This window comes from Lampetra fluviatilis, assembly GCF_964198595.1.
Source record: "Lampetra fluviatilis chromosome 45 unlocalized genomic scaffold, kcLamFluv1.1 SUPER_45_unloc_1, whole genome shotgun sequence".
Classification (NCBI taxonomy): Eukaryota; Metazoa; Chordata; class Hyperoartia; order Petromyzontiformes; family Petromyzontidae; genus Lampetra; species Lampetra fluviatilis.
The window spans coordinates 1,179,803-1,197,479 of NW_027620425.1; the positions used below are offsets into that span (position 1 = coordinate 1,179,803).

A 17,677-nucleotide genomic window follows, 5' to 3' on the forward strand; every position below is an offset into this window, starting at 1 on the left:
AAACATACAGACAGATACACACAGACACACAGACACCCAGACACATACACACAGACACACGCACACAGACAGATACACACAGGCACCCAGACACACAAACATACAGACAGATACACACAGACATACACACAAACAGATACACACATAACCACACACAGACACCCAGACACACACACACATACAGACACACACACGCACACAGACACACAACCACACACACACACCCAGACACACCGATGTCTTCCACGGCCCCGCCGTGCGACAGCTGCCCAGGTGCCGACGACGGCGGCGTCGTCTCGGCGGCCGTCAAGACGTGCCTCAAGTGCGAGGCGTCGTTCTGCGCGGAGCACCTGAGGCCGCACCTGGCCAACGCGCGGTTCGCCGACCACGTCCTCGTGGCGCCGGGCGCGCGCCTCGAGGAGCGGAGGTGCGCGGCTCACGGCAGGCGCCTCGACCTCTTCTGCCGCAGCGACGGGAGCCTCGTGTGCGTCGCGTGCGTCGCGGGGGGTGGCGGCGGCGGCGACGATGCCGTGGGGGGCGAAGGTCACGGAGGTCACGAGCTGAGCTCGGTCGAGGACGAGCACAAGGCGCGTAAGGTGAGGAGGGATTGAGGGGGGGGGGGTGGACAACATCGAAGTCGAGAATTAGTTCGGGCTGTTTGGCGAGATGCGAACGTCTTGTACCTACGAACGTTCTGTTACTTCACTTGCGAACGTCTCACACTTATGAAGGTTTCGTACTTTACTTACGAGCGTTGCGTACTTTACAACGTTTTGTACCTGCGAACGTCTCTTACTTACAAAGTTTTGTACTTACCGATGCCTTGCACTTACCAATGCCTCCCACTTACAACCGTCTCCCACTTACGACCGTTTCCTACTAACCAACATCTCCCTCTTATGAACATCTCCCCCTTACGAACGAACCCGCCGTGATACGTTATTATTTCCAACAATCCACCTCGCAAAAGTGCGCTCGTACTTACGGAGCAAACCGTGGATTTTCTTTTTACCGGAGGTGGAGGATCGTACCAGCGATCCAGCGATCCCACTGGGACTCATTTCTGAACCATTTTTGATCGATTTTGACCGGGTAAAGGCCCCAATGAAGCGACCTGGCTAACAACAAACGACAGCTCAACGAAGTGGCTCATCACGCGGCAGTGTATAGCAAGCCGAGCAATCTAAATGTAGAGGCAAAAAAACGGAGCACCCGGAGAAAAATACACGGGACTGCGGGGAGAGAGGCACACAGACTTAAAATATTCGGGAGGGTCAAGATTGGACCCAAAAGTCCTCCATACCAGGCGTAGGATGTAATGTTCCGCCACCAATTGTGTTCCTAATGCAGGCAGTCCCCCAGATGCTAAGGTGTCAACTTACGAACAGCTTGCACTTACGAACGATATCGCCATGAGACGTTCATATTTTAAGGCGTCCGATTTGGGAAGGTTCGCTCGTACTGGTGATGGTGGTGATGACGATGGTGATGATGGTGGCGGTGATGATGATGTTGGTGATGATAATGGTGATGATGTTGGTGATGGTGATGATGGTGATGACAATGGTGAATATGGTGGTGATAATGATGTTGGTGATGATGATGGTGATGATGTTCGTGGTGGTGATGATGGTGGTAGTGATGATGATGATGGTGATGAGAGTGATGATGGTGATGACTATGGTGATGATGGTGATGATGATGATGTTGGTGTTGATGGTGATGATGTTGGTGATGGTGATGATGAAGGTGATGGTGATGATGTTGGTGATGATGATGGTGGTAGTGTTGATGATGGTGGTGATGATAGTGATGGTGATGTTGGTGATGGTGATGAGGATTAAGATGATGGTGATGCTAGTGATGATGATGGTGATAATGATGCTGGTGATAATGATGGTGATAATGTTGGTGATGGTGGTGATGATGATGATGGTGATGATAGTGATGGTGATGATGATGGTGGTAATGATGATGGTGATGATTTTGGTGCTAACGATATTGGTAATGATGATGATGGTGGTGGTGATGGAGGTCATGGTGATGATGATGATGGTGATAATGATGGTGGTGATGATGGATGTCATGGTGATGGTGGTGATGGTTGTGATAATGATGGTGATGATGATGTTGATAATGATGATGGTGGTGATGATGATAGTGATGGTGATGATGATTAAGATAATGATGGTGGTGGCGGTGATGATGGTGAGCATGTTGGCAATGATGATGATGGTGGTGGTGATGGTGGTCATGGTGATGATGATGAATGTCATCTCAAAGCGAAAGGCCGTAAAGAATTGTAAACATTCTTTTCTTGGGCTGTTCAACATTTCTGGTTTTCTGAAAAAAATAATTATAATAATAATAATACCCAAATTCGTTTCCGCATTTTTCGATTCCCATGGGTCCATCGGATCGTGGGGGGGGGGGGGACTTTAGTAAAACAGTTACATTGTGCACTCCACTACTATACACTATACACAACACTACAATACACTACACTCCTATACACTACACTACTATACAGTACTACACACTGGACTACTATACACTACTATACACTACACTACTATACACTACTATACACTACACTATTATACACTACACTATACACTACACCATACACTACTATACACTACACTACCATACACTACACTACCATACACTATCCTATACACTACACTACTATACACAACTAGCAGTCGCCGCCCGCTTCGCGGGCGGTGTGTATATGCTTGGTTGGTGGGGAGTTGAAAGTGGCTGGACACAATAGACATGTTTTGGTGATTGTTTTATGTTTATTTTTGTGAGGTTATATGCATTTTTATGAGACGCTCAATCGACAATATTAAAGAATGCAAGTTATTCAAATATAGAATGCAACTTATTGAAATATCTGGCGATACACGATATTCTTCGTGTACACTCCGTCTTCCTCCTCGTCGTCAGGTCCCTCAATAAGCGCCTTGATGTTGGATCTTGCCGTGACTCGCGATAGTGCCACGTACAGTTGGCCGTGCGAGAAGCATGGCGTTGGTAGATATAATCCCAGGTTGTGAACAGTTTGCCCTTGCGCCTTGTTGATGGTCATCGCGAAGGCTGGGACAATGGGGAACTGTTTGCGTCGAAGTCGAAATGGGAAGTCCTTCGTGTCCAATTCGCGGCGGATATGGTTGTTCTCAAGCAGCGAGTCCAAGACCAAGTGTGTGTGCTCGGAAAGCTGCGGGAGGTCGTGAAAGTCCGACATAGCCATCCCACCTGCCGTGAGGAACTCGTGGAGGCTGTGAAGGGTCTTGAACTTTACCATTTCTTTTATTTTCTTTGATGCTGCTAATCCTGCATAATGCACGGGTATAAGTAGTACTAATTACATACCTGCATTTGCCATATGTCCTGCCTTTGATGCTGCTAATCATGCATAATGCACGGGCATAAGTAGTACTAATCACATACCTGCATATCCCATAAATATGGTAAATTCCTCTTGATATGCAAATTGTTTTGTCAAGGCGCCCTTTCCCCCCCTTCCAACCCAGCTTATATATATGGTCCAAGCACGTGTGCTGTTTCATTCAGACGCTGTCGCCTCGACAGACCTGGTTTTCACCTGAGGACGGCTGCTTGCGTTGTGGCCAAAACGTCGTTAGAATGATTTTATTATGTTTTATTTTTATTATTTTATTACTTCCCTTCTACGTGACTTTACCGAAAGAACCAAGAAGATTTACCATTTCTTCTTTGTTGGTCAGCTGGCGGTACTGGTACTCGTAATCGCAATTCGTCGTAGAATTTATCCCAGAGAGCCTTCGTATCTGCTGGCATGGAATACAACAGAATCGTAGCGAAGAGTTGACGAAGCTGGTACTGCATCTGAAAGAGCGAGGCTTCTTCCAGACACGCAACCCATTCGCGATCGCTCTCAAGGTAGCCTGCTCGCATGGTTGCTTCCAGCGGTTTGTTTTGTTTTATTTTATTCGTAACGCACCATCCATATGCGCTCCACCATCCACTATGCCCTTGCATCGCAAAGACACAGCTCCGGTGTGCGTCAGCGTGTGCGCCATCCACAGTGACATTGGTCAACAATTGCACCGTTCCGATCGCACACAGGTTGGCCCCTGCATCCTCCGTCTGTATGTACACACACAGACAGATGCGCTATGGGGCCACCTATTTTTTTCTTATACAAATTTATTTTGTTGGTGTTTTTACGTTTACGTATTCCCATTATGGGTGTTTTACGCATGCATCCGATTTTTGGGTTCCTCACATATGGATATCAGAGGTGTGGGTCACTCTCAATCGAACAATAACGGGGATCGTTTCAGTTATGACAGCTTGCAGATAGAAACATTGCATGATCGTATACTATGATGACAGAATTTGTACCCCGCTTCTTACCGGTACTGTGAGACTTACAAATCCAGACCTCTCCTCCTCCTGAACCGTTCACAATACCCTGTGGTAGTACCATAATCATCTCAATAAAGTGATCACTTTCCAATGCCCATTTTGATCCCGGGAGTTACTCGGGCGGTGTCACACTGTACTCATTGTTTTAGCATGTCGCAAATTCCGATATGGCTTGCGCAACAGCCAGAGAGTGACAGCAGCGGGGGCCGGGGTGCAACCTTTTTAGACAGTTTATTGCATTTCAAAGTGTATAGGATTGGCACTCCAAAACATCATAAATGTACAGTAACGCCAACTGCATGCGTGGCAAACATGATACACGGACACATGCTGCATATTATGCAACACATGTCCTTACCAGCAGCAGCATGCACAACATCTCAATTACACAACCGAAGTAGACAGCAAGCCGTCCATGGAGACGTGATCAACGTCAATACATAATAATGGTAATAAGCCGGATAGTACCCATTGTACCCATCAGTCAGCTCGGTTGCCCCATTGGGGTATTGACCCATGGGCGAAACTGTAGGGGGCGCTACGCAACTGGCCGTGGTCCCAGCAGGTGAAGCTGCCAGCTCAGTCCGCTAAGACTCACTGTATAGCGACCCCTGCCTACTCGTAAGGTAAAGTTGTTTGGGGACTCCACTAATCGCAGCACGCAGCACCCATTTTTGACATAAATGAACGTAATATTAGCGTAACTACCATTCGCACACTTGCATACACACCACACTCACACAGCGCAGGGTCTGCGCCCACAGTGCACTGCACCACTGCGGCGCAGACCTTGCCAGACCTATGCTTTCGCTCTCAGGCGGGAGTTTTATTTATTTTTATCGAATCAAAGTGAGCTTTCGCTCTCTTCCGGCTGTTTTATTTGTATCGAATCAGAGTGAGCTGTCAGGGCGGGTCCGTAAATAAATAAATAAACGTCCAGACACGCACGCAGAACACCAAACCAGCGTAGCTGTTTAAGATTCCCTGTAAAATGTTAAAGTTTGGTCTTGATTTGAAGATTCCGTGACTGCAGGAATCCATACTATTTGGTTCTTTCGGTAAAGTCGCGTAGGTAGAAATTAATAGATCACGACGTTTCGATCGCAACACAAGCCCCTCTCACCTGAAGACGGTCGCTTGTGTTGCGATCGTGACTTTACCGAGAGAACCATATTTTTCAGTTTGGTGTTTTAACATCGTACACACCTGTTTTGTTGCTCAGAAAAAATGGGAAAAACCTATTATCATCTTCTTGGTTCTTTCGGTAAAGTCACGTAGAAGGGAAATAATAAAATAATAAAAAGAAAACATAATAAAATAATTCTCACGACGTTTCGGCCACAACGCAAGCAGCCGTCCTCAGGTGAAGAACAGGTCTGTCGGAAAGACAGCGTCTGAATGGGCACCACCAGGCTTGGCAGCGTATATTTAATCTTGGTTGGATGGGGAAGAGCGCCTTGACAAAGGGATTTGCATATCAATAGGAATTTCGCATATTTATGGGAAATGCAGATATGGGATTAGTCAATACTTGTGGAATGCGTAGGAGGTGGGCGGGGGGTTTCAAAGTCATATTATGCCCGTGCATTATGCAGGATTAGCAGCAACAAAGGGAGGGAGTGGGGTGAGCATTAATAAAGGGAAGGAATGTTAAAAGTATGGAGCTGCAGCAACTAAACCACCACGTAAAAAAAACAAAAATATAAACTACATCAGTATCATCAGTATACTAAATATACTCTCCAATAAGCTGAGCTACTAACAGTAAGTCATACATTACAATTCTATGTCGCATATTATAGTAGTGGCAAAGGAGGTCCCATGATCGTAACACGCTATTTTGTTGCCAGAAAAAAAATTGGAAAACCTATTCTCAATGTGCCCACCTTACATGTGCATATCGTCCGCTCCGTCTGTCCATTTGAAAGAGCTCGATCAAGGACGAGAGGCAAGCCGCCGAGGACGAGAGAAAGGCCGCAGAGGCATCGGTCAAGAAGATGGAGGCGTCTCAGAGGGAGGTGGAGGTAACGTCCCCTCCGGCATGGAACTGCCTTCCCCTAGAGTCCAGGGGTGGGGGACCTTTTTTCTGCCAAGGGCCATTTGGATTCTAGATTTGAAGCTTTCGTGACTGCAAGGATTCATATTCTTAGGTTTTTTCGGTGAAGTCACGTAGGTAATATTTTTAGGTTTTTTCGGTAAAGTCACGTTGGTATTTGGATACGTAGGCCATTTGGATATTTATAACATCATTCGCGGGCCGTACAAAATGATCAACTTAAAAATTAGCCTGTTATATTTGGTCAAACATTTAATGAACTCACATTTAATGTAATGGGCTGGAACTCCTTATCTTTGGCGAGGCGTATGATGTTAGCTGGTATTGATGATGTTGCTACTCGAAACAGATTTTCCAGGTTTGCTCCGAGATTTATTGAATTTCGAGTCCCGCCTGCAGTTGCCTTCGCAGGGCCAGACTCAAATGATTTTGCGGGCCTTATACAGCCCGCAGGCCGGACGTTCCCCACTCCTGCCCGAGACCGATAATTTTGAACCTTGTGGCGGGACCCCCCGGGGTGCCCGAATAAACGGAAGTCGAAATCGTAATTAATTAATTTTTAAAAATTGACTTTCAACATTCGTGACTGCAAGAATTCATATTCTTTGGAGTTTCTTTCGGTGAAGTCACATAGATAGAAAATAAAATGAAAATAGTAAAAATAAAAAAAACGAAACTCACGAGGTTTCGATATTTGAAAATATAACTTTTTTTTTTACAATTTTTATTATTTATTATTTATTTTCTATCTACGTGACTTTACCAGTATTAAAACATGAGTGGATGAGTGAGTGGGTGAGTAGATGAGTGAGCGGGTTAGCGAGTGGATGAGTGAGTGGGTGAGTGATTGTGTAAGTGAGTGTGTGGGTGAGTGGATAAGTGAGTGGGTGAGCGAGTGAGTGGATGAGCGAGTGAGTGAGTAGATTATTGAGTGAGTGGGTGGATAAGTGAGTGGGTGAGTGAGTGGGTGAATGAGTGGGTGAGTGGGTGAGTGAGTGGGTGAACGAGTGGATGAACGAGTGGATGAGTGAGTGGATGAGTGAGTGGGTGAATGAGTTAGTAGTTGGATGAGTGAGTGGGTGAGTGAGTGGGTGAGTGAATGGGTGAGTGAATGGGTGAGTGAATGGGTGAGTGAATGGGTGAGGAAGTGGGTGAGTGAGTCGGTGAGTAGATGATTGAGTGAGTGGATAAGTGAGTGTGTGAGTGAGTGAGTGGGTGGGCGAGTAGATGAGTGAGTGGGTGAGTAGATGATTGAGTGAGTGTGTGCATGTGGCTGAGTGGATAAGGGGATGAGTGAGTTCTCCCCGCTCGCCTCCCGCGCAGAAAACCGTGCTCAAGAGCAAGGCGCGCATCTCGGGCTCGTTCGCGCACATGCGCGCGTCCCTCAACGAGAAAGAGAAGGAGGCCCACCGCTCCGTCGAGGCCGCCGGCCACGAACTCATCGTTCGCATCCAGGAGGGCATCGCTCGCCACAAGCGGCAGATCGCCGATCTCAAGGAGGCGTCCGAGCGCCTGGAGGCGCTCGAGGGGGAGAACGACCCCATCGGCTTCTTGCAGGTCCCGTGTGTGTCGCTGTCGGCGGTGTCTTCTGAGTGGTGTTTTGTGGGTTTTTTTTTCTTCTAGATTTGAAGCTTTCGTGACTGCAAGGATTCATATTCTTAGGTTTTTTCGGTAAAGTCACGTAGGTAAAAATTTAAAATTTAAATTATATATTTTTTTAGTTTTTGTTGGGGATGGCCTCGGTGGCTATGGATATGTTGACTGCCTCGCCTGGTATACAGGAGGTCGTGGGTTCGATCCCGGACCCTGACGATGCCTGCTGCTGTATATTTGGAGTCTGCGTGTCTCTCTCATCATCATCATCACGGTGGCTAGGGAGATGTTGACTACTTCGCCTGATATACAGAAGGTCGTGGGTTCCATCTCTATCATCATCCCCTCCACCCCTGTTAACGACTAATCTGTAGTGTATAGTGGTGTAGTGTATAGTGTAGTGTATAGCAGTGTAGTGCATAGGAGAGTAGTGTATAGTAGTGTAGTGTATAATGCAGTGTAATAGTGTGCAGTGTATAGTGTAGTGTATAGTAGTGTCGTGTATAGTACTGTGGTGTATAGTAGTGCAGTGTATAGGGTCATGCATAGTGTAGTGTATAGTTGTGTAGTATATAGTAGTGTAGTGTATAACAGTGTGGTGTATAGGGTAGTGTATAGTGTAGTGTAGTGATTCTGCTGTATATTTGCATTCGTTTGGAACCTGGACATTTCTGCCCCCTTAAACCTCGTTCCTCTTCTCTTTTTAGAGTCACATGGAAGAGACCCGCAGGTAATGGATCATTCTACAATACTGCAATGACCACGCCTTTCTTCAGTTCGGCTATTGAAAGATCACTTCGAGTCACGCAGGATAATGATCGAATGCCGGTGCCCGTATCGGCCTTAGTAATTGCCCATTACCACAAGGAAACTCTCTCTCTCCCTTATACATTAAATAATCGTGGTGGGTGAATGAGCGAGTGAGCGGGCGAGTGATTTAAGAGTGTGGGTGACTCGCTGAGTGTGTGAGTGTGTGAATGAATGAGTAACATTGTGAGTGAGTGGGTGAATGAGTGTGTGAGTGAATGGGTGGGTGATTGAATGTCTGAATGAATGGGTAACAGCATGTGCCCTCTACAGCCACGTGTAGGATATACGAGGAATGATTTGTTTTGTTCGTTGCGTTTGCACCCGAGTCAAGAGCCGCATGGTTCACAGGGCTACACCTAATAAATTAAACTTAAATAAATGAAACTGAAACTTGCACCCTGCAGCACTGCTAGAGGCTACACGGGTAGGGCAGGATACTCATTGTCCATGCGTTCGTTGTTCCGAGTTGACAGGAGAGAGAGGGCGACTGACGAGATACCGCCACCAGGCGTCAGCGCAGAGGAAATCAGCTCGCTCGCATCTGTGGAAGGAGTCATCGTCAGACTGCTGTCTTTCCTGTGTGAGTCTCATCAGGCGCTGGGCAATGCTCTACAACGGCAGAAAAGATAACACTGGTCAACAAACGAAAACTGTGTCTATTGCAAATTGCAATGATAAGAAATGAGGACCCAAAAAAATGCACAACGGTAAATGAGAAAGTGGTGAATCCATAGAGAGATCTATAGAGACCTATAGAGATACTTAAAGACTCATAAACTAAACTGAAATATGTATTTATTTGTTTAACAAGGTGTAAGGCCCCCACCATTGAGCTGCAACAGTTTGTTCATCAGCGACCCCTGGCTACCACAGCAGCTGTGATAGCAGCTCAACCAAGTGGCTAATATCATCACCAATTAGAGCGGCAGCCAAATATTCTAAATGCGTGGTGACGTCGATTACACTGGTCAACAACAAAAACATCATTTTTTCTGGCCTGGACTTTTGCAGCTGTTTTAGACTAATTTCAGGGTGCTGATTCCAAATCTGATCTCAGATTTGCTTTATCACTTCTCATTTTATGCTATCGGCATACCCCATTTTCATTGATTTTACCCGAAATTAACTCTGTCACTTATGATTGCAAGTTGTTGCGAGTCAGTGACTGCTTTAGTGTTAAAATATGGTGCTGTATTTTTAGGATAGTGTGTTTATAATATCATTTTATGTAGATATCCACATTTATTTAATATTTTTCTTCTGCAGTTTTTATTGAAAATGCAATATTTTATATCTCAAAAGACTGATGTGATAGACAAAAACTGATGCCAGATTTGGAATCAGCACCCCTAACAATTACCTTAAATCCGTTGGAATACCTTATGCCAGAAAAAGTGTGTTGACCAGTGTAATACACCATCACACGATACACCACTACACAACACAGACAAAGATCCCCCGTGTAACCTTAACAGACTGTATGGGCAAGTGCTGTTAGCGAGCACCTATGAAGGCCGGAACGGTACACGAGGGGGTGGGTCGCCAGTACCACGCCCGACCGCCTTTGTCTGTGTGGTGGTGTGAGCACTCACTGTGAGTCAGTGAGTTGGTGAATGGGTGAGTGAATCAATGAATGAATGAACGAGTGGGGGGTGAGGCGCACGCCTTCGCCATCCAACCATCCATCCCGTCTCTCCTCTCTCCCAGACGGACGCTCCCCCACCGTCGTCGAGAGCGCCGATGATGGCTACGGCCCCCTTCTCCAGATCTCCTCCGACCTCAGGACCCTGACCAAGTCCCCCGACGCCGGCATCCCCGGCTGCCCGGAGACCCCCGCCCGGCGCGTCGCGGCCCTCTGCTCGCCGAGCTTCTCGTCGGGCCGCCACTACTGGGAGGTGGACGTCAGCGCCTCCGACTCCTACGAGGTCGGCGTCGCGTACGACGACGACGACGGCGACGGCAGCGGAGGAGGAGACATCGGCACCTCCTGGAGCCTGGCGAGACGCGATGGAGGCCTCCTGGCCACGTGCCACGGGGGGCTGGAGACGCCACTGGCCGTAACCGCCGGCGGGGACGGCCAGCGGCGTCGTCTCGGCGTGCACCTCGACCGCGACGTGGGGCTGCTGTCGTTCTACGATGCCGGATCGGCGATGCTGCTGCACTCGTTCGTGGGCGTCGGTGCTGGCGGTGGTGGTGGTGGTGGCGGTGGTGGTGGTAGTGGCGGTCTCGCGCGGCCTCTCCGCCCCGCGCTGACGGTCGGCCGGGGTTCGGTGACTATCAAGGAGCTGGATCACATCTAAACGAACAAACTTAACTTTTATTTTACCAAGTGTTAAGGCCCCCCTCTCTTCAGCGTCATAACGGTGCACGTTATAACGTTGGTGGGGGTGGTCACCGCTTGGATTTTGTCTCCGTTGACCTTTAGGGTCTCCACCTCCACGTTTAGAATCAAGGTCACTGCTGCTCAGAGCATTTGGCTGCTGCTGCTTCTGCTGCGAATGTCCACGCGGTGACGACGATGGTGGAGTTGATGGTGTCAGCCCCTTTTGGTTGAGCTGCTGTCAACCATTGTGATGGCCAGAGTCGCTACCAGAGCTCAGTGGGGCCTCGTTACACCTGGTGACGTAAAAAAAAAGAGTTTTTCGTTAAGGTCTCAATGAGTGTGGGTCTTTGTGAGCCTCTGAGTACGTGTCCCCTGTAGGGTCTCTATGCATCTCTGTAAGTCTCTATGGGTCTCTATGTGTCTTTGTGGGTCTCTGTTTATCTCTGTGGGTCTCTATTTATCTCTATAGGTCTCTATGGGTCTCTATGTGTCTCAATGTATCTCTAAAGGTGTCTGTTTATTCCTATGGATATCTATGGATTTCTATGTGCATCTATGGGTCCCTTTGTATCTCTATTCATCTCTATGGGTTTCTATGCATCTTTATGTGTCTCTATGGGTTTCTGTGCGTTTAGAATATTTTTGTGATGCTATACATATCCACGGGGTGATTATGGTGATGATGTCAGCCAACTTCATTGGGCTATCATTTGTGATGGCCACCTCGATTCTGAGCAATAGAGCTAATAACATAGCAGCTCGGTGGGGGCCTTACATCTGGAAAAAATATAAATAGTTTCGTTTTAGTCTTTGGGACTCTATGGAACTTTGTGTATCTCCATTGGTCTCTACGAACCTCTATGTTTCACTATGTATCTCTATGGGTCTCAATGGACATCTATGTTTATGCTATGGGTCTCTATGGGCATCTATGGATCTCTATGTGTCTCTATGCGTTTAGAGTAGTTTTGGCTGCTGCTATGAATGCCCACGTGATGATAAGTCACATCGTCGGACTATCATGTGTGACAGCGAGGTCGTTTCTGAAGAAGAGCTACTACATAGCAGCTAAGCGGGCACTTGTCTTATATTGTTTAGTCTGCTTTCAAATGTATCTATATGGGGTTATATGCATCTCTATGCGTTTCTTGTATTTAGGCTGCTTCTATAAATTCTCACACGGTGATTATGATGGTACCTGCTACTTCGTAGAGCTGATGTCATTTGTTGATGGCCAGGTAGCTTCCGAAAAAGAACTACTGCACGGCTCAATCGGCCTTACCTTGGACAGTCAAATAGTTTAGTGTTAGTATGGGTCTCGATAGGTGTGGGTCTCTCTGGGTCTCTGAGTATGGGTCTCTGTGGGTCTCCATGTATCTCTATGGGTCTCTGTAGGCCTCTATGCGTTTCGAGTATTTAGGATGCTTCTATAAATTCCCACACGGTGATTATGATGATACCTGCCACTTCGTAGAGCAGCTGTCATTTGTGATGGCCAGGTTGCTTTTGAAAAAGAGCCGCTACACGGCAGCTCAGTAGTGGGGCCTTACTTGGTAAAATAAACATAGTTTAGTGTTAGTACGAGTCTCGATAAGTGTGGGTTTCCATCTGGATCTCTCTGGGGTCTCCATGTACCTCTATGAGTCTCTGTGAGCCTCTATGCGTTTCGAGTATTTGGATGCTTCCACAAATTTGCGCACTGTGACAAGGATGATGATACCCGCCACTTGGTTGGGCTGCTATCATTTGCGAAGACCAGGTCGCTTCCGACAAAGATCTCATAACATAGCAGCTCAGCGCTGGGGCATTACAGCTGGTAACAGGGCGCAATTAAAGAGGCGGTATCGGGAACTCTGGCCGTTAGTCTTGAAAGAGGTACAGATGGACCCACACTCTACGTCCTGGCGATTGATTAACTGTGGTGGAATAATCGCAGTGATATAATGATGTTTTCCCCCCTTTGCCCCATTGTGACATCAGAATCTTCTCTGTCTCTCTCTGTCTCTCTGTACTTCCTTCTCACGGTCCCAATGCCGTGTTGGGACCTTTCTTGCACCCCACGACGGCAATTAACGTCCCCTGTACGTTAGCCAGCACTGCACCGTAGACTCAACACTATTCATAGGCCCAACACTGCACAATAGACTCAACACTGTCCATAGACTTAGCACTGCACCATAGACTCAACACTGCACCATAGACTCAACACTGTCCATAAACTCAGCACTGCACCATAGACTCAACACTGCACCATAGACTCAACACTACCGATAGACTCAACACTGCACCATAGACTCAACACTGCACCATAGACTCAACACTGCACCATAGACTTAACACTGCACCATAGATTCAGCACTGCCCCTGTACATGAAGAAGTCCACCCTCCTTAACTCCCTTCCGTTTCACTCTCCCCAAGCCGTTCCTCTTCCCTTCCCTTCGCCCCCCTCCACTCCGTCCCGTCTCTCCCCCACAGCCCACTCATGACCGTTTTTAAACTCTTTTATGAGATCACCCTGAGCTAAGGCTCCTTATATACATTAATAAATAAGATTAAAATATAAGAATAATCGTCTTATTTGAATACTCAATGGCTGGGAGAATCATGATATATTACCGGTTTGTTATTCTTAGGTTTTTTCCGGTAAAGTCACGTAGGTAAAACATCAAAATTAATGAAAATAAAATAAAATAAAACAAAAATCACGACGTTTCGGAGGCAACACAAGTCTCCGTCATCAGGTGGGACCGTCACAGCCGAATTAGCTGCATCATTACCGGTTTGATTGATGCTAATCAAGGGTGTAGTTTTTTTAATGTGTTATTGCATTATGTAAATCTATATATGTCCGTAATCTAAGTGGAATTATGATGGTCTATTATACATGTAGTGTTTGGCGATCTGTTGCCTAGCGGCTGCCACTGATACGCTGCGCCTGTGATGCTGGCTGGGCCACGTGGATCCGAGTGAAGTCACGAATTATGATCCAGTAGTGGAATCTCTGTGGACACCATCTGGAATGTTTAACACGCAGGAGGCTTCCGTGACCAATATTATTCATAATATTCACAACATTCACAACACTTACTCAGATGTGAATTTCTACTCCATTTATTTCGAAGCGAAGGCGAGTTTGCAATCATTCCTGCGTTTGCTATCGATGTCAATGAGTCGCAAGCGGACAAAGTTTTGAGTTGTGTTGGTCTCAATCTCAACGAACCTGGGTTTTGTTTTTGTTCCCACAGTCAACTTTATTACATTGCTGCTTTGTCAAGATGCAAAAGTTCCACACAACATCAAAGTGTCGATTCAATAAAACAAAAAAATTCACCCTCAAGGAAACATTTTTGGGGAGATGATTGTAAATATTACAACCAAATGTGATATATATATGTAGAGATACATATTTGATTAAATATATTCAATACAATATTTAAATTTCAGTTTTTTTCATTACATTATTTTTTTTATGAAGCGGTCATATCGCAGGGACTTACTCGAGTTATAATAATAAGTTTTAAAAATAAGATAACAATTTGCCAACTTATCCGCATACTCTATGGCGAGGAGAATCATGATGATTTTCATTGTTTGATTGACGCTAATCAATGGTGTACATATCCAAAATCCTCGTGGAAATATAATTGTTTGTGGACATATAAAAGCGACGACATGTGAAAAAAACATCCACATGAAACTGTTTAATTTTGATGTACATATACAGGGGCTCCTCTACTTACAAACGAGTTAGGCTTCAGAGGTCTGTTCTGAAATCAATTGGTTCGTAAGTCCAAAATGTGTTGTACGGCATGCACGCTAAACACGAGGAATTACTTTTAAAGTTGTACGATCTCCTGTAGATGCGACCGGCTACCCGTACTCGGCCAGGTACGGGTACCCGTTTGCGACCCTGGTACGGCCGGGTACGGGTAGACCGTGAGTCACTGGTGAGTAACCGTTTGTCACTCATTTCCCAACGTCTTGTCTCTTCTCACAATTCAAGTTCCTAGAATCAACCCACCCGCGCCTGCAACATGGCTTCATCCCAGAGGTCGCAATCAGATACCCGATACCCGGGTATGGCCGGGTAGCCGTTTGCAACCCTGGTGCGGCCGGGTACGGGTAAGGAATCAAAACCCGTTTGCGACCTCTGCCCCATAGCAACAAGCCGTGCGTGTCGTGACTTGTGGACCACCCCCCATAGCAACAACCGCCATCGCCATGCCAGCAGGTGGCGCGCGTGCACCGCAATGGCGGTCCGCGTAAGTTCGCGTGGTTGACGCAGCGCCTCGTCCATTCGTCGGTCTCGTCCATTCGTCTGTCTCGTTGCGATTTTTGATGACAGACGTTGAGATCGCGATTTGATTTGCGATAAAAACGAAGTGTAAAGTCAATCTTCAGTTCAAAATTCGTAGATTTTAAACACGTGATGGAGCACTTACAACGTGATACCATCAAAATATGAACCGCTCTATGTATTCTAATGCAAGGATGAGAACTTAAAAGATACGAATTGCTTCCAACGTGTATTTATTAAAATGTTATAATTGAAACAGAACCATCAAACATAGAACAATTGTTAAGTTAAATCAATAAAGTTATAATTATAACAAAATAAAAAATTCCAATAAGAAAGTAAAAGGACTTTTAAAATCGCAGCCTTTACGATTTGCTAATCGCGTCGTTTTAAATTTCGATTTCGATTTGAAATCGATTAATCGTTCAGCCCTGATGTCCAGTAGAGTTATCGGAGGGTCTAAAGATCGCCACTGGGGATACGAAGGCGGCGTGGTGCTGGTAGCCGCCCACCCCCTCTGTGTGTGCCACAGTGCCGGTTGCCTTTATCGGCGCTGCAACTGCTCGCTACTAACACGGCACTTGCGTGTAGACTATTCTCCATCTGTTCCACTCTCACTCACCCCACTCACTCACCCACTCGCTCACTCCCCAACTCATTCACTCACCCTACCACTCACCCACATACTCACTCAGCCACCCACTCACACACCTACTCACCTACTCACCCAGCCACTCACAGACCCACCACCCATTCACCCACTTACTCACTCACTCACCCCACCCACCCACCCACTCACCCACCCACCCACTCACCCACTCACCCACCCACTCAGGGGCGGTTTCTTCATTGGGGCGATTGGGCGACGCACCACCAATGTCATTGAACCACAGAGTCACGCTAGCCGTCACTGTCAGCCTCTGGATATAGTCCAATCAGCGTCATGTCACGTTCTGTGGAGTACCGCCTCTTTTTGGGCGATTTCACTCCGGCTGAGAATCGCCCCGAGTGGCCCCATAGACTTACATTGAAAGATGTTTTTTTTCGAACGGCGGGCGCTCCAATGCATTCTCTATGGCTTCCGGGAGGGCATGCACTAACGTGCTTACGTCATCATACGTGCTAACGTCATCATACGTAAGCACGTTTCATCCAACAATATAATTTATCGCCACCTAGTGGAATCTTTAATAAAATAAACTTGAGATGGTTTGTTTTAACAGTGAGTATAGAAACAAACAAGATGTATTGTAAGAGTCACTTTATTTTTCATTAATATTAAAGAAGTGAAGTTGCCTTTACATGCTTAAGCTGTTAATTTATCCATTGCATGGGTGGACCTTATCCTTATCAATCATCCAGACATTTGCCCCCCCTGAGAGATTTTGCAGGAGCCGCCACTGCACCCACTCATCCACTCACCCACTTACCCACCCACCCACTCACCCACTTACCCACCCACCCACCCACTCACCCACTTACCCACCCACTCACTCCCCCACTCATTGACTCACCCAACCATTCACCCGCGTACTCACTCAGCCACCCGCTCACTCACATAATCACTCACCCACTCACCAACCCACCCATTCACCTACTCACCAAATCACTTACCCTTCCACCTACTCACCCACTTACTCACTCACGCACTCACGCACTCATTCACTCACCCATCCACTCACCCACCCACCTAATCACTTACCCACCCACCCACTCACACACTTACTCACTCCCTTACTCATTCACTCACCCAACCACTCACCCACGTACTCATTCACCCACCCGCTCACCCACCTACTCACTCCTCTACTCACCCAACCCCTCACCCATTCATTCACTCACCCACCAACTCATCCACTTACTCACTCACCCACCTACTCACCCACCCCCTCACTCACTCGCCCACCTACTCACCCACCTACGAACTCACCTACTCACCCACCCCCTCACCCACCCCCTCACACACTCACCCACCCACCCCCTCACCCACTCACTCACTCGCACACTCACGCACTCACTGGCTACCAACAGCACTTGTCCCTTGACATTCTGTTACAGGGCTACACGGGGGAGATCTTTGTCTTTGTAACAATGTGGGGAGCGGTGGCGCAGCAGTTAGCATGCTGCAATTACGCACACAATCCTGGCAATACCCGAGTTCGATTCCCGCTCACAGTCACC

The 17,677-nt window shown here is 47.0% G+C and overlaps 1 protein-coding gene across 1 annotated transcript; it reads left to right on the forward strand.

Moving 5' to 3' along the window:
* Positions 1–236: 236 nt before the first annotated feature.
* LOC144953779 (E3 ubiquitin-protein ligase TRIM11-like) lies at positions 237–11,175 on the forward strand. The gene is made up of 6 exons (XM_078884418.1): positions 237–596; positions 6,345–6,440; positions 7,796–8,029; positions 8,773–8,795; positions 9,349–9,455; positions 10,583–11,175. Exons 1-6 carry the CDS (start codon positions 237–239, stop codon positions 11,173–11,175), a joined length of 1,413 nt encoding a protein of 470 aa, XP_078740544.1.
* Positions 11,176–17,677: the final 6,502 nt, after the last annotated feature.